The sequence below is a fragment of the Gopherus flavomarginatus genome, chromosome 3 (genome assembly GCF_025201925.1).
Source record: "Gopherus flavomarginatus isolate rGopFla2 chromosome 3, rGopFla2.mat.asm, whole genome shotgun sequence".
NCBI lineage: Eukaryota > Metazoa > Chordata > Testudines > Testudinidae > Gopherus > Gopherus flavomarginatus.
In genome coordinates this window covers 224,754,454-224,782,433 of record NC_066619.1, presented here as the reverse complement: position 1 = coordinate 224,782,433, position 27,980 = coordinate 224,754,454, and the positions used below count along the sequence as shown (strand labels likewise).

General features: G+C 38.8%; 1 protein-coding gene across 1 annotated transcript; it reads right to left on the bottom strand.

The window, feature by feature from the left end:
• Positions 1-1,841: 1,841 nt before the first annotated feature.
• On the bottom strand, positions 1,842-23,280 carry KLKB1 (kallikrein B1). Its single transcript, XM_050947739.1, has 15 exons — positions 23,258-23,280; positions 22,558-22,616; positions 19,548-19,710; positions 18,453-18,559; positions 16,579-16,738; positions 14,045-14,154; positions 9,771-9,930; positions 8,437-8,546; positions 8,137-8,296; positions 7,916-8,031; positions 7,313-7,481; positions 4,806-4,981; positions 4,246-4,341; positions 2,785-2,924; positions 1,842-1,997 (listed from the first exon to the last, which is right to left on the bottom strand). Exons 1-15 carry the CDS (start codon positions 23,278-23,280, stop codon positions 1,842-1,844), a joined length of 1,905 nt encoding a protein of 634 aa, XP_050803696.1.
• Positions 23,281-27,980: the final 4,700 nt, after the last annotated feature.

Genomic DNA, 27,980 nt, shown 5'->3' with positions numbered 1-27,980 from the left:
TGTCTCTGAATAGAGTGATACTTGACTTCTCCCTCAGATAGATCACCTATTTCCATCCCTTGCTACCCACACACCCACCAAATCACAGACCATGATGGCCTTACCTCGTGTAAACAGTACCATTTCAACACTTGGTCATGTAAGTTTAATTGCTATTGACTGAGCTTTAGCTGGTCTCCACAAACCACCCAGAAATCCAAAGACATGGAGATAAGTCACCAGGTCCTGATGGTATTCAACCAAGAGTTCTGAAGGAATTCATACATGAAATTGCAGAACTAACTGTGGTATGTAACTGGTCACTTAAATCAGATTTTGTACCAGATGACTAGAAGATAGCTGATGTACCCCTTCACTTAACATAAGGACCAGGGGTCACCCAATTAAATTGATAGATAGCTGTTTAAAACAAACAAAAGTAGATACTTCTTCACATAATGCATAGTCAGCTTGTGGAACTCACTGTCAGGGGATGTTGTGAAGGCAAAAAATATAACTGGGTTCAAAAAAGGATTAGATAAGTTAATGGAGAATAGGTCAATCAATCAATGCTACTAGCCAGGATGGTCAGGAATGCAACCCCATGCTGTGTGTCTCCCTAAGCCTCTGACTGACAGATACTGGGATTGGATCACTCAATAATTACCCTGTTCTGTTCATTCCCTTTGAAGCATCTGGCACTGGTCACTGTTAGAAGACAGGATACTAAGCTAGATGGACCATTGGTCTGACCTAATATGGTTGTTCTTATAAGTTCTGCTTCAACCAGCAATTAGTCTATAAGTGTGGAAGAGAATAAACCCTGGTCAGCACCAATTCAAGAAAAGAGAATGCTACTGTTGTTTTTACCACCCCATTACAAAGTTGAAAACCTATTTCAGATTTCAGTCTTAGAAGTAGCCATTGAGGCAACTTTCTGGCAAAGTTACAGAACATTAAAAAAAGAGATACCAATGTTAAGATGTGTAAATACCCCATTCCCTGATGGAGCACCAAGAGCTCTGACTAGATTCCCTTCTCATCCTTCATTTAAAAAAAAAATGTTCAAGAAATTAGTCTAAAGTAAATATACAACACCCAATGTAAAAATTTGCTTGTGCAGCGTTTAGCTGCTAAAGGGATGGCCAGTATAGAAATATCTTTGTATGAAGTTTACTAAACAATTATAGAAATCACGTGCCCTCCTTCCTTGTAATAATCTAAATGTAACTTCAGGAGACTACATATTCCACTAACAATGATCCCCTATCCTATTAACCTCTTCACATCACCAATGGTAAATAGCCATCTCATCAACAAACAGAGACCATGAAAATCCCAAGAAAGGAGCTGAAAAATGTTTTGATATCAAATCCCAGCCTGAGACTAATGACTATTGAATCTTGTAGAGGCAGCATCAGCCAAGACTGTCTTGAAATTTTTATGCTTTTTCCTAAACCCAGAATTTATCTGTGTCCATTCACCTCCTTCTTATGCTACAGGCTGAGATCCTTCTCTCATTGATGAGAAAGGCAAATCTTGTCACTGATTTCAGTGGGAGAGGGACCAGGTCCAGTAGAACGATTATTGGCATGCATGTGGAAATCAACAGTTTAGAACATAGTCTTTATTATTCCAGATCAGTGACTATAAAACAGGATTTTATTTTTATTACTCTTCTTATTACATACAATTGTAAATCAGTTCATTCTTGCATTTCTGCCTTACTAAACCTATCTGCAGTGCTTTAGATGAAAGAAGACCACAATTTACCATATTTCAACAAGTCACAAAATTGCTTTCAGGATTATTGTTTCATGCCATGATTTAGGTATCCACATATTTTCAACAATTTTCTTAAGTTACATGGTTTTTTCTAGAATCCAGTCTGCATATTCTGCCACTTTTGTATAAACACCTGGTTGCTCTGGGCGAGCGCATCCTTCACCCCAGCTGGTAATGCCCACCACATACCAGATTTCCTCATGTTTGCATGATAATGGCCCACCTGAGTCTCCCTGTATCACAGAAGAAAAAGACAGGATGTGCAAAGGATGATTTTGGTTATTACTTCTTTTACAAAGAAGGGCCAGATTCACCACAACATTACTCCCATTTCAGACCATTCCAAATCCATCCATTTCCATGGAATTGCACTGCATAACACAGGCCCAGATCCACAAAGTTATTAGATGCTTAATTCCAACTCATTTCAATGGGAGGTAGGCACCTAAATGCCTTTGAAGATCTGGGCTACAGGAGTTTGTATCAGGCTCATGTGTTTCATGAAAGTTAACTTCTACATATTTTTCATTCAGTTAGACAAATTTCCACTTAACACTATCCAGCAGAGTTCCAACCAATATCTACATCTTCTTGTTTAAAGCCTAATGAAATACACATTTATATTTCTAATTAGGGGTTTCCTCTCCTTTATATGCTAGTGAGAGGAAAAAAGATGACAATTTGCAGGCTTTTATCTTGCGATCTTGATCTGAACATCCCTTTGTCCTCAGCTTTTTGACTAAGGTCAAATGTAACATAAGCTTTCTATCTGGTTTGTCCTCTGTTAGGGAGACCATCTCCTCCCCACCACTACTGTGCCAAAAAAGCAGGTGCATTATTGTCCCTGCGTGCTAGCTGAAAAGAAATCTTTAACTCACTTATCTATGCTTTTGGCAGATACAAGTGAGAATTTATGTTATAGCCATGTATATATCCATGCACCCATCCACTTCTTAATAGCTGAGGCAAGATTGTAGCCAGTGATTAGAATGCATGACTGTGCACTTATCGTCCCATTACCTTACAAGCATCCTTTCCACCTTTTCTATCACCAGCACATATCATCTTGTCGGTTACTCTGTCCTGCTGGTATCTTGTCTGGCATTCTTCATTTGATATTAGAGGAACAGTAGCCTTCTGAAGAATATCTTGCACTTGACCTATAAGCAACACAATACATGGCAAAAATCACAGAAGTGTCACTTGTATCAAAACAAGGAAAATAAAACTCTAGGAACCCCAAAGTAGAGTTATTACAAAGAGGGCACACTGAACAGCCCCACTCAGCATGAACTTGCAAGAGCCATGGGCCAGATTCTGCTCAGATAATGCAGTGTAAATCCAGAGTAATGCCATGGATTGTTGTCTTCTTTGACAATTTCAACCCAAAGTGCATAATTTTTAGCAAAAAATTTACTCCGTTTTTTTTAGTTGTAGATCAGTGAATTAAAAAAAAGGACCTGATTTTTAGTGAGGCCTCAGCCATACCTATATAATTCTGGCAAAGTGCAGCAGCAAGATTGTCCAATAAGCAGCAAGACCAAGTTCAGAAGGGTTCTTTAAAAAAAAAACCTCAATTTTTTAAAATAAGTTTTTAAAGGAATACATTCCACAACACAACTCCAGTGGGCCCAGGTTCCTCCAAGTGACCCTTCTTAATGCAACTCCCACTCTCAACTGGAAGCTGGGGAGTTTTACAAAGGGCTCCCCTATCCAGAATTGTTTGGTAGGAAGAGAAGATCCATCCCTGTCTCTCTGGGTAACTGACAGCTCAGCCAGCCAATCATCTCTTTTCCCCTCACTCTGGGTTCTACAAGAGCTTCACACCCATCATAATTATGTTCTGAGAGCCACTTATTAAACATATCATCCCTCGCCCTATTTCCTGCCATGATATGGAGGTTTGCTGACTCAGTAGGCTAGATTGTGAACCATGTCCTCATAATGGTATGGGGAAATATTCATGTGAATAACTGCTCACTAGGATGAGTAAGGAGTTCGCAATCTAGCCCCATGTAAGAAAAAATACTAAATGTGTAAACATTTGAAGGACCAGGCCCTAAATGTAGAACAGGTATATGGATGCACTATGGAATGGATGGATATCCTATGGACCAACAAATTGGCATCATTTACCTCACTATCACATTACCATCAGTGCATATGATGTATATTTGTGACTTGTTGGGAATTCACTGAGAATACAATGTGAAGTGACACACCACAAGGAGTAAATTGCACTCTCAGTTGTAACATCAATAAAGCTTCTAGAAGACGTATATGTATAAATATAAAGGGTCTTTGTATAGTTTAGGAATAGTCTTATTCATGCACACTCATTCTGGTGGGAGCTCATATAAGTAAAATAGTGAGCAAATGACTGCCTTATATGTAGAGTGAAACCTCAGTTCCTGTTTACAGGTATCAGCATGATATGGTCCTTGAAATATAGGTATTCATGGGTTAAATATTTGTCTGTACCTTGTTCTTTTGTGTAACCCCATCCAATCACCCAGCAGTTGGTATAAATTATGTTTGTTTCTTCTTTTGATGGCAAGCATATGGGATGTTGTAAATCTAAAATTTAATTAAAAATACGAGTTTAGTGAGAAGAAAGATTTAATTTTAAGGTTCTTTGTGTCCCCATTGAAGCCCTGATGCTATTCTTCTCCATAGGCTTCTCCCTGCAGACTGTACAGTGCCCCTATGTTTCTGTCCAAGGTGAACAGGGTGAGTCTCATAAGAACATAAGAACGGCCATACTGGATCAGACCAAAGGTCCATCTAGCCCAGTATCATGTCTTCCGACAGTGGCCTATGCCAGGTGCCCCAGAGGAAATGAACAGAACAGGTAATCATCAAGTAATCCATCTCCTGTTGCCCATTCCCAATTTCTGACTTCCCTCAGAACCCATCAGCTGTATATTCGAGCAATGGAACCCTAGCTTCATGCACAGCAGTGCTGAGAACTACGTTAGGTCACCCTACCAGGCTTCCAAATTTAGAGAAATAATTTTATTATAATGTAATATTCTATGTACCAGTAAAATTCATAGGCTTATCAAGTTTCATTAAGGCGATGTCATATCCAGTTTCTGCGGTCACATATTGAGGGTGAATAATAATCTCTTGGACTTTGAAGACAGGTGTATCCTCATTTATTTCTGATAGTTTTAAAATGTCAGCATAAACACGCCAAATGTTGGGATTCTCGAGACTAAAGGAAAAAGACAAACAAGCAATCTCAAGTTCAGAGAATTTCACTATTTTATATTGTTTGCAAGTGCCAATGTTTTCAGTTACCCATGGGTGCACAGAAGCAAGCACTGATGCCATTCTTTCCATTGCTGCCTTTTCATAGTGTCAAACTAAAAAGAGATTCAGCTTTTCCCTCTCCTCTGCTTTGCATGTCTCCTGTTCCTCTTCTCATTTATATTCCCATCTTCACATCAGCTTTCTCTCTCCTTTATAGTCAAATTCTTTCTGGTCCCTTTTAATCTTCTTTCTATCTCTCCCTTCTGGTCTCTTTTTAGTCTCTACTCTCCTTATTTTCTTTTCTAAGGGCCTGATCCAACCAACACTGAAGTCAATGTGAGTCTTTTCATTGATTCAGTGTGCCATTTTTTATTAGCCAAAATAGAACTGAAAATGTAAATTCCAGTAGAGTATATTCAAGGACTTATCTAATATAAAGATGACTCTTACCACTAAAAATTCTGCTGTAAATATAAAGGAGAAAATTTAATTACATAGAGCTATATGAAAAATTCCGGTTCATTTCTCTACATTCAAATTTCATATGAGTGCATGTACTAGTGACTTTGTAGGCAATTATGTGATTTCAGTATTATACTATTAAGTCATTGTTAAAAGTTCAGTAAATGCATAAATTAAGTAAATATAAATATAAATTATCTTAAATTGATTTCCTACAGAAAGTTTATATGTGAACTGGCAAATATCAGTTAACTAATTTTCCATCAACGGAGTAAAGCTATTTTTCTTTTAATAGGGTGCCCTCTTGTCTTTTAAAACATTGGAAAGATTCTACTCCTGTAAATAAACTTTTGATAACATGCATGTAAAGATAATCTTTACACTATTGGACTTGTCACTCTGGGCCAGAGTTTGACAACCTTAGGTAACACTACTTGCAGAGTAAGGTGCCTGATTTTGAGGTCCCTGTGACTAATGGTAGCCATGTTACTGGATCAATGCTCTCCTTCTTTTGGGCCTGTCACCTGTCATCTCCTTCATGTTCAGCATGGTTCCCACAGCACTGGGGGCAACATCCAGAGACATCAGTTTCATCAGTAATTAACAGGACGAGCTGCTTTTTTAAAATGTAGATGACACAATAAGGCAAAGGGAGCAGCTAAATGTCCGTTGTGTATATCTGGTCTCCAAAATATTAATGGCTTCATCTGTACTCCCAAACTTGTCAACCATTAAAGGTATGTGTTGTATGTTTCTATGCACTTTAGCATTCAGTACTTGCTGGCTGCACTAAATTCCATGGTAGTTTTACAAATCACTAATAATTAGAACATAAAAATAACTGATTCATACAAAGAAGCTTTAGAAGAGGGACAGGCTATCCAATGAGTCACTTAAATTGAAGCATTTCAAATGTAACACCCTAGTAATTATGCTTTAGAGATCAGTTCCAGTGTAAGTCCCTGTTTCCAGGAACTTTTAAACAGAGTAGGGCAGAATCTCTGAGGTGCTCCAGACCCTTGACACTACTCCAGGCAAACAGAATGGAAATTGACCAGATCTTGCCAGCTGTGAGTTCCGCTAGCATGGCAGAGTCCTCAGCTAGCAAAGAGCTAGTTCCTATGTCTCACAGCCAGCATTGGGGGATGTGCTGTGGAGAGAAGAGTGCAGGGATACAGTGCTGCTGTATTCTAGCTATTTTCAACTGGCAACCAGATGCTGGGGGCTATAACCAGCTGTCACAGAATAGAACAGATTAGAGCAATCCCAGAGATTAGCATACAGTTCATGTTCAACACTGTATGCAATTATTCAACACTTTATCTGTAGGCAAACTTTTTTAAACATGTCAAAGACACTAATCTCCATTCATGTCCAAGTCTTTGACAAATTTTGTCTTCAACAAAAGCCCTCGGAACACAGCATCCTTTGTGGGGGGAAATAACTTGGTGAAAAATACATTTTTTTCACACTCACTGTACAGTGGCTACACAAAACTTGACAACATTTTCCAGTGAAATTCACCTTTCAGCTGAAAACAAGAGAAATTTCAGTCTGTGGTGTTTTAAAAGACATTATAAATTACTGAAAATATTGGTACAGGAAGTGTCTTCTCATACAGGACAATACTTCAGAGCTCCAGTTGTTGTGGAAACCTGAATTTTCTGCTTTAAAAATCTCACTTATTGGTTTCATTAAAATAGTTGCTTCCTCCCTACTCCTCATTTTTACTATTTATATTTATTTTTTGTGAAAGACAGGTGTTAACTGAGACCTCACATGGTGTCAGAAAGAGCTTACACTAATTCATTCCTCTATGAGTAGTACTCACTTATCAATGCAATGTGCAGCTGTTAGAATCCACTGATTGCTGATAATTGATCCTCCACAGAGATGTCTCTGAGTAGATAACTTGACTTGCAAGGTCACTTGCCATGGCCATTCACCACGGAGAGAATCCATCCCTCCGACAACTTTTACTTTAGATGGTTGCGTACACACTATGGAAAGAATTAAAAGCCTGTATAGCTTTATTTAGCAGTTTGCATCCCAAAAGATCTGAAAGTGTTCTGCAAACGATATATGAACTATATGTTGGAAACATTTCACCCACCAGTGGAATTTCAGCCACGTCTGTAGCATGAGCTAAGTACTAAGAGGAAGAGTGACACCTACTGAATTCTGATTCCTTTATGAGTATGATCTCAGTGTAAATCTATTGTTTTAACACTGTGCACATTATTTACCACTAGATTTTGCCACTCTTAGTCTTGTGGAACAACACCTTATGGGACTATTCATGGAAAAAGATACCATTTATGTGAATAATTGTGGTAATTAGGTTTACTCATATTGACGTCAATGGAGCTATACACCATAGTGGAATTTTGTCCATTAACTTTGCACAGCTTTAGTAAGTGAAACTTTTGCTTACCAGTGCTGGCTTTTCTTTTACATAATCTTAATGTGTAGCCAGAGATCCTTCCTTTCTCATACACTATTCCAGTTGGGGATCCATCTGACGACATTCTCAAGGAGCATTTGCATTTACTGTAGATCAGATGAATATACAGATTAAATTATAATTTTTTACCTAATATACTTGCTGTTTGACTTCTTCAGCAAACTTTAAAACATTACAAAATATTATCTTACCTTTCTTTGTTGCACGATTCTTGGAGTGGAAAATAAGTAAAAAACTGGCAGCGGACTTTGTCTGTGCAAACTTGCTGACAAGCTTTGTGTCCTTTAACATAGGTAACATTCAATTCATCTCCCAAAAAGTTTGTGTCCATGTAAATGCGGGAATGGCAGGCTGTAAGGCATTAACATTGCATATGTCAATAAAGCAACATGTTCCTTGCACTGGTGTTCCATTCTCAGACTAATTTTCTATTGCTTATTAAAATTAACCATTGAAATTGATGTGGGTTTTTATTGTAATGCATGCTTTACCAGGAAAAGATTTTCTGCAGTTTAGAAGACTAAAACCGGACATAGCATTTTCCCTTTCTACACGTGCAAGTGGTACCCCAGTTCTCGAGGTCTTAAGGAAACAAAGATTTCTAAAAGAAAAATTAAAAATAGTATTAAGTCACTGAACATGGCCTAACACTGATCTCCCAAACTAAATGCCCCCTCAGTATAGATCAAACTATAAATTGCACAGTCTGGCTCTAGGGTAATTAGACATTGTGTAAATTGGCATAGCACAGCGTTGTACCAGCTGTGGATCTGGCCTGTTATTACCAAGGTTTTGAAAAGCAGCAGCGCTTCCAAGTCCTAGCAAGTGAAGCTCCTTTTTTATCTGTATTGTTTTACATTTCTGCAAAAATAATTCCATATAAAAAGACATTAAGAGAATGCTACGATTCCATGGTTCGACATCAAAGGTGCTAGATATAAAAGTGTATGGTAGTATTTTTGTGAAATGCCGTGCGGTTATGCTATTAAAAACTGCATGGTAATAATGCTTATGCAAAAGGGGTGAGTTTAGGTTCTGCACAGCCTTAGCTTTGCAAGGAAAGAGGAGGCTACTTACCTGTAACTGGAGGTTCTTTGAGATGTGTGGTCCCTATCTGTATTCCAGTGAGGGTTATGCACATATGCCATGCGCCCAGAGCCAGAGCTTTCCAAAGTAGTTTTGCCCATCGGTCTGCACATGCACCCTTGAAATGGCAACCTCAATCATAGGCACTGACTCTGTGGGTGCTCTGGGGCCAGAGCACCCACGGGAAAAAATAGTGGGTTCTCAGCACCACAAGCAGCCTCACCGATCAGTGCTGCCCCTTCCTCCTCCCTCCAGCGCCTCCTGCCCACTGGCGGCCCCGCTGATCAGCTCTTCCCTCTTCCTTCCAGTGCCTTCCACACGCCACGATCAGCTGCTCAGTGTCAGGGGCAGGAAGAGTCAGGCATGGGGGGGCTTCGAAGGAGGGGTGAAGCGCAGGCAGGGCCTCGGGCGAAGGTAGGGTCAAGCACCCCCCAAGAACTGAGGAAGTTGGTGCTTATGACCTCAACATTCTTTTCACATAAGACTTTATGGGTATGTCTACACAACCCACAGCAGCAATTTGCCCAGCCTGGACCGACAGACTCAGGCTAGCCGGGCTTGTACTAGTGATCTATAAATAGCTGTGTAGACAGTGCTTTGAAGTTGTGGCTCAGGCTGGAGCTAGGGCTCTGAAACCTAGAAAGAGTGGTCCAGAACTTTTATTGTTTGTTATTTAAAATGGACATAAGTATTTTTAATATTTCTAATTAGAATTTTAAAAATTAACTGTCATATTCACCTTTGTGTTTCTACTTCCCATTCCCTGGTCAAAAAGGTAAAGAATAAGCAGTTTGGATAATAAGTACAAATTGTTCGACAAACAAAGCTATCAGGAGTGAAAACACTTGTAAGATCAATTCCTGAAAATGTTGTTTCTTGAAAAATGTCCATACGACAATCTGTATAAAAGAAGGGGAAAAAAATCTAAACTCTAGTAATTACTGATATCAGAAAACTGAGATGCATTTATATACAAACCTTATTAGTTTTCCTCTCTGTTTGAAGGATAGCATAAGATTTTAATAAGAAATCATATTTTTATGAACATCTTACAAAAAGATCTCTCTTTGTGCTCCTTCATTCTTTCTTTCTTTTCTCATATATGTCAAGAAGCAAAAGGAAAAAGACAAATATTTTCAGGGCTGTCAATTAATTGCAGTTAACTCATGCAGTTAACTCAAAAAAATTAATCATGATTAATCACACATAACAATAGAATACCAATTGAAACATATTAAATATTTTGGATGTTTTTCTACATTTTCAATATTGATTTCAATTATAACACAGAATACAAAATGCACAGTGCTCATTTTATATTATTATTTTTATTACAAATATATACACTGTAAAAATGATAAAATAGTCTTTTTCAATTCACCTCATACAAGTACTGAAATGCGATCTCTTAATTGTGAAAGTGTAACTTACAAATTCAGATTTCTTTTGTTACATACCTGCATTCAAAAACAAAACAGTGTTAAACTTTTAGAGCCTACAAGTCCACTCAGTCCTACTTCTTATTCTGCCAGTCGCTAAAACAAACAAGTTTGTTTACATTGACGGGAGATACTGCTGCCCGCTTCTTACTTACAAAGCCACCTGAAAGTGAGAATAGACATTCACATGGCACTTTTGTAACCAGCGTTGCTAAGTATTTACATGCCAGATATGCTAAACATTTGTATGCCCCTTCATGCTTCGGCTCACATTTCAGATGACATGCTTTCATGCTGATGATGCTCGTTAAAAAAATAATGCATCAATTAAATTTGTGACTGTACTCCTTGGGGGGAGAATTGTGTCTCCTGCTCTGTTTTACCTGCATTCTGCATACATTTCATGTTATAGCAGACTCAGATGATGACCCAGCATGCGTTAGTTTTAAGAACATTTTCACAGCAGATTTGACAAAATGCAAAGAAGGTACCGATGTGAGATTTCTAAAAATAGCTACAGCATTCGACGCAAGGTTTAAGAATCTGAAGTGCCATCCAAAATCCGAGAGGGATGAGGTGTGGAGCATGCTTTTAAAAGTCTTAAAAGAGCAAGACTCTGATACAGAAACTACAGAATCCAAACCACCAAAAAAGAAAATCACCCTTCTGCTGGTGGCATCTGACTCAGATGATGAAAATGACCATGCATCAGTCCGCACTGCTTTGGATCTTTATCAAGCGACCCCATCATCAGCATGGAAGCATGTCTTCTGGAATGGTGGCTGAAGCATTAATATCTTGCAACGCCAACTACAACAGTGCCATATGAATGCCTTTTCTCACTTTCAGGTGACATTGTAAACAAGAAGCAGGCAGCATTATCTCCTGCAAATTGTAACCAACTTTGTTTGTCTGTGTGATTGGCTGACTGTAATGGGGTGGTCACCCACTCCTGCCTTAAAAGGTTTAAAACAGCCCAGGGAGAGGGCTGTGGCAGGGAAGGAAAATCTAGGCTGATTGGGGGAAGCAGACACAGCTGGGGCCGTGCCCCAATCAGGCCAGAGCTGGCCCTATAAGAAAGCTAAGGGCCAGAGGCTGACAGACTCTCTCTAGTGTTGAGAGGGAGGGACTTGGCTGCAGGGAGCTCAGAAAAAGTACCAGGTGTGGAGCAGGGCTTGGGGAAGGCCAAGGGAGCTGGGGAGCTCTGGCAGGGAAACCCCCAGGCTGTGGCCTAGTGGAAGGTCAATTAGGTACTGGGGTTGCAGGGGGCAGCCCATGGGTAGGCAGAGGCAGCAAGTCCAAACCGCCCTTGCCTATGATGAGTGGCTTTTTACACTGCAATGAGCAGGGGCTAGATAGTGAGTAGCCCATGACTGAGGCAAGGTGGGGGATAGAGGGTTGGGGGTTCCCCTGGGTGGGAAGACCCTGCGTTTGCAGGGATATTGGCAGGAGGCAGCATACCAAAGACAAGGGACACTGGGTCCTGGGAGGGACATGGGAGCCAGTGGCAGTGAGACACTGGCCTGCAGAGGGTGCTCTGGAGGCTGGAAATGCTAATTCCCTGAGATAACCAGTAGGAGGTGCCACAAGGGTGAGTCCCGCACATTTACACTGACCAAGAAGTAGGACTGAGTGGATTTGTAGATTCTAAAGTTTTACATCGCTTTATTTTTGAATGCAGTTTTTCTGGTACATAATTCTACATTTGTAAGTTAAACTTTCATGATAAAGAGATTGCACTGCAGTACCTGTATGAGGTGAATTTTAAAAAATGTGTTTTACAGTGCAAATATTTGTAATAAAAAATAAATATTAAGTGAGCACTACACATTTTGTATTCTGTGCTGTAACTGAAATTAATATATTTGAAAATGTAGTGAACATCCAAAAATATTTAAAATAAATGGTATTTTATTAACAGTGAGATTAATCATGTGATTATCACAATTTTTTTATCACACAATTATTCACGATTAATGTTTTTAATCACTTGACAGCCCTAATATTTTTCAAATGTACTTAGCAGTTTGATTTCACGACATTTGTGATAACTACTTGTGACATCACAATTACTGTAACTCATGCAATTCTTTTGATAAGACTTCAAATTGGTCTCAAATTTTTCTCATACTTAAACACATTATATTGCCATATATTTTAGCCTCCCATCTATGATGGCTAAAACCAGTGAGTGTGATTTCACTAAATGTCAATGGATTTTCTTCTATATACATGTCTGTGTCTATCTAATATAAACTAAAACTGGACAATGTGAAAAGCCATTCCTTAGTTTTTACTGCTTTACAGCTGGCATGGGCACTGATACGACTTAACATCATCTCTCTTATTCACACCCCATTCCATTTCCTCTTCATTATCTTCTACACTTTAGTGAGCAGGTGTCATCACTGATAATATTAATATTGGATTATACTATTTTTGAGATCGTTTCCAGATAATATTTCTATAATGGGACTAGCAGAGTCCGATAAGACACTCTAATGCAGAAAAAGACAAATAACAGAAAGATCAAGAAATCCAAAATGGTGTTACAATTATGGGAAGAGATTTCTAGTAAAGGAAGTGCTAGGTCCTGTGTTATACAGGAGAGATGATCACAGATCTCTTCTGGCCTTGGAGTCTATGAATCTGTGAACTAAGATAATGCATGAAGAAGAAAAATGTCACAACTAAGATAGGAGAATGCCAGACAATATGAGGAGGATGAGAGAGATAAGAAAAGGATGAAGCAGGATGTTACAGTTAAGTACAAGAGGGAATAATACCCAGAATCTGAGCCTGTAGTCTGGAGAATTTTGCCTGGATAGTAGGAACAGGCTCAAATCGTACATTAGGCTTAGCAACAGGATTTCCGCATTTTACAGAGAACTTATTCTCTGATCAGTTTTATCTTTGCTTTAAAGATCTTCAAGAGCTAGTCTATACTTCCCCACTACATCAGCACAGCTGCACCTCTGTAGCACATCTGGTGAAGATGTGCTGTGCCGATGGGAGAGTGCTCTCCCATTAGCATATTTACTCCTCCTCAATGAGAGGCAGAAGTTATGTCGGAAGTGAGCAGCTCCTGCCTACGTAACGTGGTGTGGACACTGCTTTAAATCAATACAACTTGAATCGCTCAGGGGGTAGCTTTTTCACACCCTTGAGTGACATAAGTTACATTGACTTAAGTGGTAGTGTAGCCAAGCCCCAAGTGTATACACTGCACATAATTTGAAGCAGCAAACTTTATTCTATTCCTGATCTTCTGATTTTGATGGAATTTTATCTTACAGTTTTTGTATCCATGATACAAAGGTAAAGCACAAAAACAAAATTTTGAGATCTTCATCTCCAAAGGCATTTTCCATAGCAATGATAAGAAAGAGAAGTTAAATAAGTCAGATCCTGTAATCTGAAGTTTACTACTGGCTACAGGTTCTAAAAAAGGAATGAGTTGATACTACTGTCTTTTTACATCATGCATATAACGCTTCTACACATGAGGTCTTTATAGAATACCTTGTTCCATTTGCTTTCAATCTAAGTTAAATCAATAGATGTAAATAGTTACCTGTTTGAGAAAGTTGGCAGGGTTTTAATGAAAATCCAGATACAACATTATTAAGCAGTCTTATACTGGTTGGTGTTCCCGTCCTGCTATTTTTCAAGAAGCATTTTTTACTGAATTGGGGGGAAAAATGTATTTAGTAAGACAACAAACCAGATTCTTTGATCCAAGAAGTCAACTTTGTGCTACTCAAGTGGACTTAAACTTGGCAGAAATGGCCATCGGAGAATTCTCCCTGAGCAAGGTAGCTCTCTGCTCTTGCACCAGCACTACTTGCCTGCCACAGTACACAGCGTAGAACAGGTAGTGAGGAGTTTGGCAGAGCAGAGTCTCCCATACAACAACTGATTAGCTGAACCCTGTTTAGCTTGTAAGATCTGACAGGATCACAGCACAAACACAGTATAACTACTAATCATGTAACTTCTCAGGTCCCAGTTCATGGTACCCTGTTTTCTAATCACTTCCTAGAGCACTAACCAGATCTTTGTGGAGTAGCCTGTGAAACAGTGTTTTACTCAAGTCCTCAGCAGTAAGTGATCCCTATTCATCCTGATTCACCACTGTGCACTGAGCCTTCCCTGGGATTTTTGGGCAGCATAAGAGGATTCTTTGTGGTGCATTTTAAATTAAATGTATGGGACGGAGAGGAAGAATATTCAGCCAAATACAGGGGAAGAAGTGGAGCCCAGATACCTGGTCATAATTGTCACCATTTTAAAAGTTTGCAAAGGACTTTGAGCCTAATAAATAGGGAAATTGAGAGCTACAGACCCACAGCTACTGCAGGATTTGGGGTGCATTGGGAAACAGTAGCACTTCATATAGTAGCATTTTACAAGCATGAACTAAATGAACAGCTCAATATTCCTGTTAGCAGAAAATTATTATTGTCTCTAAGTATCTGGTATAATATTGCCTTAAAAATATAGGTTGGCAAATGAACACACTGACATATTGTGTTGAGGAATGAAAGTAATAAAATGTTATATTTAAAAGGTCCAACTTTCATGTAAATTTCTCAAAAAATATGTGATGGGTCAGAAAAATACAGAAGATATTTACTAATAGTGCAATTTGATTATTAGTAATTATTTTTATTATGGTAGTGTCTGTGACAAACATAGCAGTTTCCTGTGATATCCTTGGAAAAACCTTATTGTATTAAATGCAAAGTTTATGTATTTTTGTGGGCCAGGATTGTATGGAACCTTTCTAGAATAGAGATGTGATATGAGTCTTGGGAGTTCAGAGGATTATATTGAAATTGTGCCAGACAAAAAAATGGATTTTTGGATAAATAACCTGGAGTTTAAAGTGACCTGCAGCCTTCCTTCTGATCCAGAAAATGGGTAGGACTTTTTGTCCAAGGGGGGGAACCCAACCCTTGCATCAAGGTTGGAAGGACTTGATCTTCTAGGGCCCTGTAAAACTAATGGGTGACCGATGGTAAGCTTTTTAGCATGTGTGTAAGTTCTTTTATTATTTTTAATATGTTTTTTGTAATGCTTTAACCTTACAAATAAATGTGCTAGCTTAGAAAAAAGCTGTGTAATAACTTGTAACTGCTGGCAATTACTCTGTTCATAGCCTCTGGAGAGGAAGCAAAGTACAGACATTGGTTTGCTTAAGCAGTCTGGCTTGCTGGGAATATCACTGTGTAGGAATGGAATTGGACAGCCAAGAACAGGAGCTTATTGTGCTGTTCAAATATAGAGTAATAAGATAGGAATAGAATATTTATCAAAGTTTTCTGTAGCGCATCAGAAGTTGTATTATTATAATTGAAACTTAATTTACATTTTTAAATATGCCAGCAAAGAAAAAATAACAAACTTTAATCATAGCAACACTAATGGCAATAATATAGTAGTAATCAATAATAATTTAAAAATTCATCCTAGGTTCCTGATCTTGCACTGAGCTGAATGCATGTGGATCCCTGAGGTCAGTGGGATACTGTTCAGGTGCTGTGCAGATGGAGCTTAGTGAAGGCTCAGGGACATAGCTTCCTCAGTTGCTTTTTCTATTAAATAAAACAAAATACTCTAGTAATAACATTAGAATTTATCAATATCTCCATTTTAACAACAATTACACCTCTCTCTGATCTAGCATTTGTCATCTAGAGATCTCAGAGTACTTTACAAGGGAATGAAGTATCATTATCCCCATTTCACAGATGGGAACACTGAAAAAGAGGGGTGGCAATAACTTGTAATTAACCAGAGAATGATAGCCAATATTACGTGAAATCTTTACATCTCCCCTGCATTTTAGACTCTCCAGTATTGTAATACCAAGCTTGCCTTTTCACCCAGGAATAAATCCAAGTTAAACCACTACAGACCTTTTTCTACCAATAAGTCTAGACCTGATTTGAATAGGGAAAAAGATATTTGTGATTAATTTCTACATTTTGAAGAGAACAATGCAATGTAAATGCTATTTCCTTAGCTTCCCTTTTCTTAAATTTTGCCTATAAATTTCAGTGCTAACCCATACTGCTGTTCAGTTAGAGTCAAAATGTTATTTACCGAAAAGCTGCACTGTGAAATGCTCCTGAAGCATACGTAAAAAAATAACAGTTGTCGTCATTGGTGCATCTTTTTTGACACTGTTGATAGTTGTCAGCAGTAGTTACATTATAATTTGTCCCTTGCATATCCAGTCCTGTATGGACATCCATGCTGCAAGCTGGGGAATACAAATAAACTACTATTCTGAATATATTCTATTTTAGAAGTGCCAAAGATACAGCAGTTCACATGAAGCAACCTTATTGACTTGATTCTGCAGCTCTTATACACTTGAGTAGCACCTTATTTTGTACATAGCCCTATTCATAACACTGGGATTGCAAAGTCAGGTGCTACTTGATACAAGTAAGAGTGACAGAATCTAGTCTTAAAGATGCATCTGTGTCTTTGCAAGAGGAAAGAGCTGAGGACAGTCAGATCACTGAGTCACCGTGATGGGATTTCAACCATGTGGCAGCTCACATTGATACATCAGAGTTTGTCTTTCTACTTTCAAAATTCAAAAAGCATAAACCAGCACTTTTAACAGGAAAATTCTGTCCTCAGACACAATAGCCAACTCCCGTTGGCGTCCATCAGAGTTGTTCACATGCATCCAAAGGGAAAATTTGGACCAAAGAAATTTAAATAAATCTCTCTTTCTCCCCCCACCCTCCTCAGTAGATGGAGGCTTTACTTTTTACATTTTGGGGCACCAGGTTGTATTCACCCAGCACATTTGTCAGCTAGCCAGAGCTGTTTCCTTATCATGAAGGCAAAGGGCCAGATTTTGATTTGAACTACACTAGTCTGATTCCAGAATAACTCCAGAGGCATTAATTAGAATGAACAGCAGGAAAAATGCCCTTATAGCAAGATCTATTAGACTGGGCAAAAGCAATTTAGAATTATGAATATGAGTTAAATAACTCTGGCATCAGTACATAATTCAACAAAAAACGACTTCAAGATAGTAGTGAATGCTGTCAGATGAGTGCCTGTGAGAGGTGAGATGCTGAATTTTGAATAAGCTGCAGTCTAGTGTTATATAATAGGCCACATTTAACAGTGATGTAAGCAGGCATCTCTCCAATGAAGAAAATAGAGTTGTGCCCACATATGCCAGGCTCTGCTTGGCCCAATATCAGCAAGGGGTTCCTAAAAGAAATAATTGCAAAAAATATAATCTCGCATGTGCAGTGAAAGCATTTATCAATCATGCAAAATCTGTTTTGCTGAGCAATAGTCTCAGCTTGGTGTCATCTTGATGGTGGTATGAAGAAGTTTTAATAATGGATTTAAAACAAGCATCCATTGATATGTCTTAGATATGGCACACTGACTCCCAGACTGGGTTAAATATTTAAAGATGAACTCAGTAATGATTTCTCAAAGGGCATCATCAAGGTGGGAGCATCACACAGGAACAACAGAGAGCCAATATTATGTGCTTTTGTTTTGACTGACGTATTCTCCATAGAGCTATGGGGCATACATTGCCAAATATCTCATAAGCAACTGGATGGAGTAAAAATGACAGAGTACTCAGATGGAGGAGCAAAATATATTTGAGAATAATCAGGAAAGCTGCAGCATAGAATTGCAGAGTGCTCCGCCTTGTAATTAAACCAAGTGGAAGAATAAAGTTGTACTGATAGAATTTCCTTACTACCCTGTTGCTGGGAATCTAGAAGTCAGGGATCTGGGATTCAAAAAGAAGTTAGGAAAGGAATTGTCAGTTGTTACTGAAAAGAGTTCCCATGAAGTGATTATCCACCATGGTTATCTTTCTAGTTCATTTTTTAGTTCCATTCTAACTCTTTGAAATATATGTTGTGTGACACACTGTAAAATAGATTCAGTTTCACAGTAGATGAATAACCATATCTTACCCCTGATTTGTGTGTTACATTGTTTTAAGGAATGTCCAGAGATTGCACCTGCCATGCCCACCTTTGGCAATATTTCAGTATCACTGTCTTTCAAGAAGCAGGTAAACCTGTATTTAAAAAGCAGTGTTAGGTCAAATTAACCTACAAAGCCCAAATGCATGGAAAATAGCTTGTGTTCAGTGTAGGGTATCCCAATTTCATAGGGACAGTCCTGATTTTTGGGTCGTTTTCATATATAGGCTCCTATTACCCCCCTCACCCCCATCCCAGTTTTTCACACTGGCTGTCTGGTCACCCTAGTTCAGTGTTTCTATTCTCAAAGAGCAAAATGTGCTTTCAGGGCCAGCGCCTCAGCCTCACTTTAGCCCCTTCTGGTGCAAGAAGAATTAAAACTGCCTTAAGGCAGCAGTTATGGAGTCCCCTAACCTAGCCCTTCCTGACCCCTTCCAGCATAAGGGGTGTTCTGGGGTAAGGAAATCTAGGCATTCCCAAATTCCCCAGCATCATTATATCTAGGCACCAAATGCTTGCAGATTTAAAATCTTAGGGCTGGATCATGCTGTGTAGTCCATGCTCCATTTTTGGCAGCACTTACTATTCATGTGGGGACTCCAGGAGGCCATGTGGCTCAAGGAGGCAAAATACCTCTAGAATACTCTGTGTGGGGTCTAAGCATAATCCTTTTTGCTATATCCCTGGGTGCAGGGCACACCCCACTGTGAGGGGTGCATGCTGGGTTAGCTATGGGAAGGGAGTATCTAAAGAAGATCTAGACATTAAAATGAGTAGTCCTTTAACAACACACAGCAGATCTGAAGGAGTGCACAAGTGGTTTCCTTTCCTGAGGGGGAAGTTCAGCTTCCAAAGGTCTGGGAAACGCTGCTTTAGATGATCCTTTCTAAGGAAATGTGAGTGTTACCCAAAGCAACCTGCTCTTCTACTGTGAGAGCCACCATTGTGTTCTTCCTTTAAGCACATTTCAGCATTTCCTATGTAATAATATTACATTGATGGAGTGGTGCTGAGTACCTAAAATACATTTCGCATCCGTAACACAGAAAAATCTGCTTCTGTTACAGAGACGTGGTATGTTACCTTTTGACAGGGTCTTTAGTCCATGTTGCTGGAAGGTAGGTGAACAACAGACACGTAGGATGGTAAGTACACACTATTCGACAGTAATCAAGGTTTGGTGTGAAAACTGTAGACACATCTCCTCCTTCGAAGTATGTATTTTCATAGATCTGAGTTATACATTCTGATATAGAATAGTGAAATGCATTAGTTTGTATTACTGAAGGTGGTAAATCTCACAATATGTTGACCATATTGGTCTAGGACTAAGGCAGGGTCCTGAAGCCAGATTCACATGTGGTGGAAATCTGCATAACTCCAGTGGACTCCAACTTTTGATGGACCCTCTATTTCCTCTTAATCCATCCAGGATCTAGCTTTACCTGCTTTATACCAAGGAACGAAACACTCTCGAAACACAAAACTAAATACTGAACTTGAAGTGAAGTGAAAAAGTAAAAGTTTAGGAACTGTAGAGAACCTAAAGAGCGATAATATAATCTCAAATTTATAGGTACACCTCATCAAGCATGTATTAACTCTTCTACAGCAAAACACATCCACATAGCTTGTATGTGTGAATAATAGAATAAAGGCTGCAGTGATCTGTTCATATGTTTCAAAAAAGGGGTAGGTGCTAAATCTGAGGGCAGATCTACACTACCACTTAAGTCTAACTTACGTCACTGGGGGTGTGAAAAAAAACACACCCCTGTGCAATGCAAGTTAGATCGACCTAAGCGCTGTCTAAACTGGTGCTAGGTTGGCAGGAAACACTCTCCCACTGACTCTCATGGAGGTGGAGTAATTATGCTGACAGGAAAGTGCTCTCCCCATCAGCATACAGCATCTTCACCAGAAGCACTAAAGCGGCGCAGCTGCACCAATGTTGCACTTCTAGCGTAGACTTGCCCTCGGTTTTAAAACACATACAATGCAGGTTTAGCGATGCATACACTATGCTGCTTGTTGTTTTGCCCTCTGGAATGTTAAGAGGTGTTGCTATGTATATCCATCTGTATATATGAGAGTTTTCCTCAGGATGCAGTTCTACTATTAAAAGAAACAATGGATAAAGGGAAATTATTCTATTCTATATGGACTGGAAAGAAATTCCAGTGAAATATATTTACTAAATTGATTACTGTAATTGATTGTTATTTGACAGCCTTCACACTGAATTGAAAACTATATTCAAAACACTTTAAACAAAAGAAAAAAATTAAATATATTTAAGTTTAACCCTTTTAAAAATGCTCATCTCAGTTAAACTATTTAAATCTTAACCCCTTCCAGGACTTTAAAACCATTTTTATCTCCTAACATATTAAATGTAGGACGCATTAATACACATTATTATAAAACATATTTTAGGGGATTAGGTATATCAGTGAAAATACATATTTTAAAGGAATTCAGTTGGAAAGGATCCAAGCTATTTTGGCTTTCACAATTTGTCAAAAAATAAGTGCAGCTCTTTGTTTATGCAAAAAAGCATTTTATAAATATAGCATGTGACTATGGTCTCTCTCTCTCTCTCTCTGTATGTGTGTATATGTATATGTTTTCTGAAAATATATTATCACTAGAACTTATTTCCATAAGCTTTAATTATGACAACAAAAGGAATGCCATCTGCTACAATTTGAAACATTTAGCATAGTAAATACATTTTTTAAATAGTACTAATTATCTGATTCAGATGCTCAGTAACTTATTTACCTTTTTGTACAGACTACAGAAGAAGTTAAGAATTTAGTATTCTGATTTTGGGGTGCTCTACTTTAGTAGGGGACATTGCTTACACAACCTTTTGACAAAGTTCAAAGCTTTTAGTTTTCTAGAGCTTCCACTCCAAATACATTTATTTAAAAATGTTAAATGAATCTGTCAGTCTGTTCTTGTTAAATACTCTATTAGCTAACTCCATCCTGTGTGAAAATAGATAATTCATTAGGAGAAATACCAACTACAGTTTTATGCTTCCTAACTTATTGGCCTAGAGCTCATCATGGAAACATGATGGAACGTTTGTCAATCAAGTGAAGTAAATCATTAACATATGCTGACATTGAAAAATGTACACAAGAGTTTTACTTTTCTCTGATTGCTACCTTTCAGCTACTTCAACAGAACCATAATGCACAGTCAGATAAATGGTTTTAGAGTTATTCAGACTTCTTACAATAGAATTTTCCATTTAATAATAGGCAGATGTTAAAAGGATGCTACTAGTATCCTGAACTGTTTCCTCAGCTGTGTTTTTTTTTTTTTTGGCTTGTTTGTTTTTTTTAATAAAGCATAATAGTGTCACCAAAGAAATGTGTAAGACTGAAGCTTTTTAAAAGTATGTTGCTTACTTTTAGGCCAAGTTTCTCTCTTCAATATGGCTGCTTGGCTGAACCGTTCTTAAACTGTACCCTTGCTCCTACCTGCTAGCATTGGGGAGTGACCAGGGGAAAGGATACTTGTCTGTGGCTTCCTCACACCATGGAAAGCTACAGCAATTTCCTGCTCCTGCTATGCAGATCCCTTGACAGCCAGCACAAGTTACAGCAGCTTTACGTTGCTCTAACTTAAACTGGGTGACTGGCTAGGAGGAAAGTCAGCCCTGGATCATGGGAGCAAAAGAGGTGGGTTAGAAGCGCTACCCACAGGAACTGTGCTGTGCACTCTTCAGCTGCAGCAAAGAATCTGGGTCCTAGTGTTCTGAGCTACATATACTTGGTCTGATTCTAATCTCACCTGCACTGGTTCATAATAGTTATACTGGAGTTACTCCTAATTTATATCAGTGTAACAGTAGAATCAGGTCTACTGTACAATCAGGCCAGGCTATACAATCTTTACTAACATGATCTCAAGGGCGATTCAATGGGATTGCTCAATGTGGGATAAGAGTAGCAGAATCTAGGACCCTCAGTTTGCATGCAAGTATTTAAGCTGTCATAAATATGATTCCCCTTACTCTTACTTTTTTTAAAGTTATATTACACTGTGTGCACATTTTAGGAAGTATGCATAAACTTACCACTGTAAACTGAAGTGAATAAGAAAATGAAATTAAAGGTCTGATAAATCCAAACCATCCTAAAAAATAAATACATCAAAATGTTTCTTTAGGATATAATTAACATGTGATGCAATTAATCTTAAAGAGTAGTAAAGCTACACATTATTGGGTGATTTACATGCAATTTTTCTGTCAGACAGTCATTTAAATAACATGTAAAGTCATAGGATACAATTTTAATGACTGTGCTGGTATATACGATAGCATGCATTAGCAGCAGAAGTTTCATACAGTGTTTGACTACAAAAATGAATTACATTTACAAATATTGGGACAAACTCTGCTCGGCTCTCCAATGGAGTTATCCTGGATTTTCACTTAATCAAACTGAGAGCCAAACTGGCCTGCTAATTATACATTTCAGCATTACCAATATGACCATCTCCTGCTAGTCATTTATTTCCAAATGGTTTTTAATCTAAACAGCTGCTAGCAATCATGTAGGCATTGCATTCATCCTTAGTATTTTAGCAAAATATGAAATCTTATAAAATCTTAAATTCTTCACTTCTAAAAATGTTATGCTGCAAATTTTAGGAGCAGCAAATGAATATTTGTCAGCAATATAACACAACCCATAACCAGATCAACATGCATTGTGTGGTGGATATTGCCAATCTTTTATTTGATAGCAATTAAAATAATGGAAGTTATTTACCTGAAAGCACAATAGCTGTACATGTGTGAGTAATTCTGGCTGGCTGGATAATGTGCGTGCTCTGCTAGGGTAAAAACCAGCACTTCCAGTTGTGTTAAATATTTTGCATGCAATGTTTGCCTGACTTGAATATTTACTTTAATGGGTACTCACTATGTCAACATTGTTTCTGTCTTTGGACCAGATCTTTAGCTGATGTAAAGTGGTAGCACTCCATTGAAGTCGATGTAGCTACAGCAGTTTACACCTGCTGAGAATCTGTCCCTTTTTTAATAAATGTCTAATCCCTGTTTCGCAATAGTCAAATCATCTGCATAGTGTGGGGCCCTGCACAAACTAATGAAGATTTATGTTTAAGGAAATCTTCAGGGCATAGGCAAAAGAGAATCTCCCTTCCTTTGTTCTGTTCTTCCCTCTTTGCCCCCACCCCAGGAAATAGGCCTGATCTCTCCTCACTTAAGTATGAATCTTACAATTATATGCGTGATTGTGAAATGGTGACTCGAGCCCAAGTGAGTTACACTGGTGTAAATCTGGTGTAATTGAGGAGAGACTTATGTCTGATATTTCTTTCCTTTTATCACAAATTGTGGTATCACAAGTAGAAACTGGTACCCTTTTCAGTTAGGGGAACTGCAATCTGCTGTCTCAAACATATATTCAAATTCCTAATTTTCAAAAGGCTCTCCATCAGCTACTCCGCCTGTGTCTCCAAACTCAATTTTCCCTACTGTTTTTTCTCACTTGTTATGCCTCCCAACATCCTCTTTCTTAACCACTTCCTTACTATTGGCTTCTGCATTGGGACCTTTTCATTTCTCTCTGTGGTTGATACTCTACTATAGGGGTAGGTAACCTATGGCACACGTGCCAAAGGTGACACACGAGCTGATTTTCAGTGGCACTCACCCTGCCCGGGTCACAGCAACCGGTCCTGGGGATTTTGCATTTTAATTTAATTTTAAATGAAGCTTCTTAAATATTTTAAAAACCTTATTTACTTTACATACAACAATCGTTTAGTTATATATTATAGATTTACAGAAAGACACCTTCTAAAAACATTAAAATGTATTACTGGAATGCAAAACCTTAAATTAAAATGAATAAATGAAGACTCGGCACACCACTTCTGAAACGTTGCTGACCCCTGGTCTACTATCTCTATGCCCAGTGACTTTCCTTTCCTTCACTAATTTACTCCTGTAATGAGACACATGGCCTTTTACAAACAGACCACAGGTGTGCAGCAGTATTCTGTTTCACCCAAAACAATGGCATTCTGGAGGTTGTACATCCCAGAGGGACCATTGGATTATAGGCTATGGGAAGAAATAGCCTATTATCCCTAGCCTACTCTGCCACAGACTCCCTGTGTGGTCTTGGCTGCCCTAACCTTTGGCTAGAATGATTCTTGCTCTTACACTCTGGCCCAGTGAATCAGGCAGAGGAGGGATTTGGCCAACAGCCTCCCACATCATGGATCAGTGGAACCACTTCTTCTGGTTGTGCTTTGTGCAGAGCTCAATCCAGTAAGCTTGCTCTGAGACACCTACCAGACTGAGGGCCCCCAGGCAAGATAGGTGGGGGAATGCAGAGTTTCAGAATTTAGATAGGGTTTAGGCATGAGCTATATGCTGGGCATCAGGACTGAGGCAGCACTCAATGCTCACCTGCAGAAAATTAAGTATCCAGGGAGTTTAGGCACCTACAGGGTTAGCAGAACCCTAGCAGGGGTTTTGAGCAGCTCACTTTTGGATTTAAGTGCCTTACATGCAAGTTAGGCACCTAAATCCCTTTGTGGATCTAGCCATTAGCCTTTCTATGCATCAATCCCCATTCATAAAATGAGACTAACAGTACTTTCCTGCTTCCCAGGGGTGTGTGAGTATAAATAGATCAAAAGATTCTAAGGCACTCTGATACTGTTGTAATAGAAGTCATAAAAGTACCATAGTTAAAAATGCTGGAAAACGGGACCAGAATGCAAACAAGCTGCTTTTTCGTCAGAACAGGGAGGTATGTGGAAGGAGCAGGAGCTCTACCTTGCTCCACTCACAGACAAAAGGATAAAGAACCCAAGAGAGGCACTGGGTGGCCCTGTGAAAGCCTAGGAAGAGAACTGTTGGATTTATGTATCTGTGGAAATATTGTTGACTGAGAATTTGTATTGGAAGCCCAGTACAGGAGAAAGTTTGAGCACGGTGAAGGAATGGCCTTGGGCAAAGAGGCAGAAAGGCTTGAGCCCCCGAATGGGCATCTGCATATTTAGCTGACCAAGTTTCTGCCCATCATGTCCAGTTCCACCATGAGGAGAAAAAAGCCTGCACCCTAGGTAAAGACTGGGAAAGAAAAAAATTTTTTAACTTGTTGACATGGAAGGAGTGGAGTTTTTGGTTTAGCTGGATGGGTAAACTACCCAACTAGCAAGGGGGAAGCTGAGGCAATGGCTGCAAGCACTAAGCCACTGCAACACATTTCTCTAATTTACAAACCTTTGAATTGACTAAATGTAATTCTGTGTCACAGGTATTCGGTGAATAATTTCTTTGTACAAATTTCATCCCAAGCACTTCTAGCACAATTTTTTAAAGAATGATTATTTGTGCTAAAAACCATTAAAATTTTAACTATTCAGATATTAACATTTTCACAAAACCTCAGCACCTGTCTGAATACAACAGCAAGCTGAACTTGCTATTTTTGTTCATGAAATAATTCAAAAAGTGGCTTGTAAATAATTTGACCAGCTCTAGGAAAGAGTGGATGTGACCTCTGAATTTCATATTAGAAACAATTAATCTTCTGAGTCGTTCTTAGACATTTTTCAATTTCTGGCTTGCGCGACCATACACACAGTATGTATTTACTTGTATTTGCATTTCTCAAAGATATCTGTAATTAGAAAAATATTAAATCATTGCATTAAGAGTCACAGTACAAACAGATTATTTAAGAATATATTGTTTTATTGATCTAGGGAGCAATGTAGCAAATTCAACATTTTATAAACAAATTCACAACACTGTAGGGCAACAACGTATTAAGTGTCTCTCTTGCATTTTTAATCTCTGCATTTTGTAACATCAGCACTATGTTTTCACATGGAACTGTTCACTGTGTAATATTTCTTCAGTTTAAAAATAGCTTTAACTAATAAACTTTATTGACAAATAATGTATATTGTCCAGATAGCTAAAAATATACCAAGGTTAGGTACATTAAATACATTACCAATATTTCCTATCTGAAAGTATTGTAAGGTGGGGGATTGCAACAACTGGGAGAGGGGTCCCAGGTCCCAGCCACACACCTCTGCACAAACACAAAAGGGATCAGAGCTGGAATATGAACTACACTTAAAATAGAACAATAGTTATCTAACCCAAGCAAACCAGGAGAAGACCTAGGTCAGGATCTCTAGTAGGGGTTATACAGACTTTCTTGCCCCGATAGAGCCACAGCTCCTCCCCCACTGGCTGGCTAGACACACACAGACTCTCTGCCCCATGCCAATGCAATCCCATCCTCTCCCCTTTGGGTCAGTCCAATCTGTGCGCTCAGAATAGTGGTCTCAACTGTCCTGTGAACTCCAGGCTGTGCATTTATGAAAGTCCTCTTTTGCAAGCAACTGGCTCCCCTCCAAGCAGCTCCAGGTTCAGTCTCTCTCTTTGCCCCAGCTCAGGTCTACTGCTTACTGGCCAGCTTCTTCTTTATTCCTTCTCTAAATCTTCCCAGGCTGATGAATCATCCCACCTCCTGTCTGGTCATTGGCTAAAACCCTTTCAGAGTTAATTCAGTGTCCTTGTTTTTGAGGGGCACTCCCCCCACAGCCAATCATGTTTGTGCTGCATGGAATTGGGGAGAGAAAGAAGAGCTTTCTGCCCAGCCCCACAGTACACAGTCATCATAAATTGCCATGATATTTCACTTCTGTGTCAGCTCTTTGTCCATTCGGTGACACTAGCAGCAATTTATGGCTGTGGGTCAAATTCTAATTCTCAATTACTAGGTGTAGCACCAACTGACTCAAGTAGGATTTGGACCAGGGGTTGGATCTCAAAGCGGACTTTGACCCTGAATGTCAAATTGTTACAATTATTTGTGCTGGCAACCAAATTTCTCACTTTGTGCAGGCAAACACAGATCCACCTCGTGCTAGTGTAACTGCTCTATTAAGGGAGGTAGCTTAGCATCCAAGCTACCTCGATTTTCTTTTTCTCCTAAGGAAAGAAGCCCAGCTACTGATTGCTTTTGTGAGCCAAGTGCCAGAAACTGAACAAAAAATCCATTCTCATAATTTATAACTATTTGTAAAGGACGTCAGTATCATTTAAAGTACAGAGGTTTACATAAATCTCAACCAGATTTGACTGTTAGATGAATGTATTATATCATACTGTATAATACAAGTTATGTTACAAATTAATCTGACAATCAAGGCTGCAATAACATTCAAAGATAACTGTGAAAAACATACATTTTGGAAAATATATTTCTCTCCCTCCAATAGGCACACTGGAAGTCATTTGTGAAATTCTCCCCTCATTCACACAGAGATAACTCTAATGAAGCCAGTAAAACTGCACTGCTTTAAGTGAGAGGAGAGTTTGGGACATGCCATAAATTGCAGAATGAACTCAATAACAACAAAAAACAATGTTGGATGAATAATCACTAAATATACTGAACCAGATCCTGAGCTGGTGAAAACTCACACAGC

Bases quoted from the DNA above. Each gene is read 5' to 3' on its own strand.
- KLKB1 (XM_050947739.1), bottom strand. From the start codon at position 23,280: ATGTACAGCTATTGTGCTTTCAG. The intron at 18,560-19,547 runs GTAACATACCAC...TTTTAAATACAG, and splicing joins ACTAAAGACCCTGTCAAAAG to GTTTACCTGCTTCTTGAAAG. The intron at 1,998-2,784 runs GTAATGGGACGA...TCTGTGATACAG, and splicing joins GTGGAAAGGATGCTTGTAAG to GGAGACTCAGGTGGGCCATT.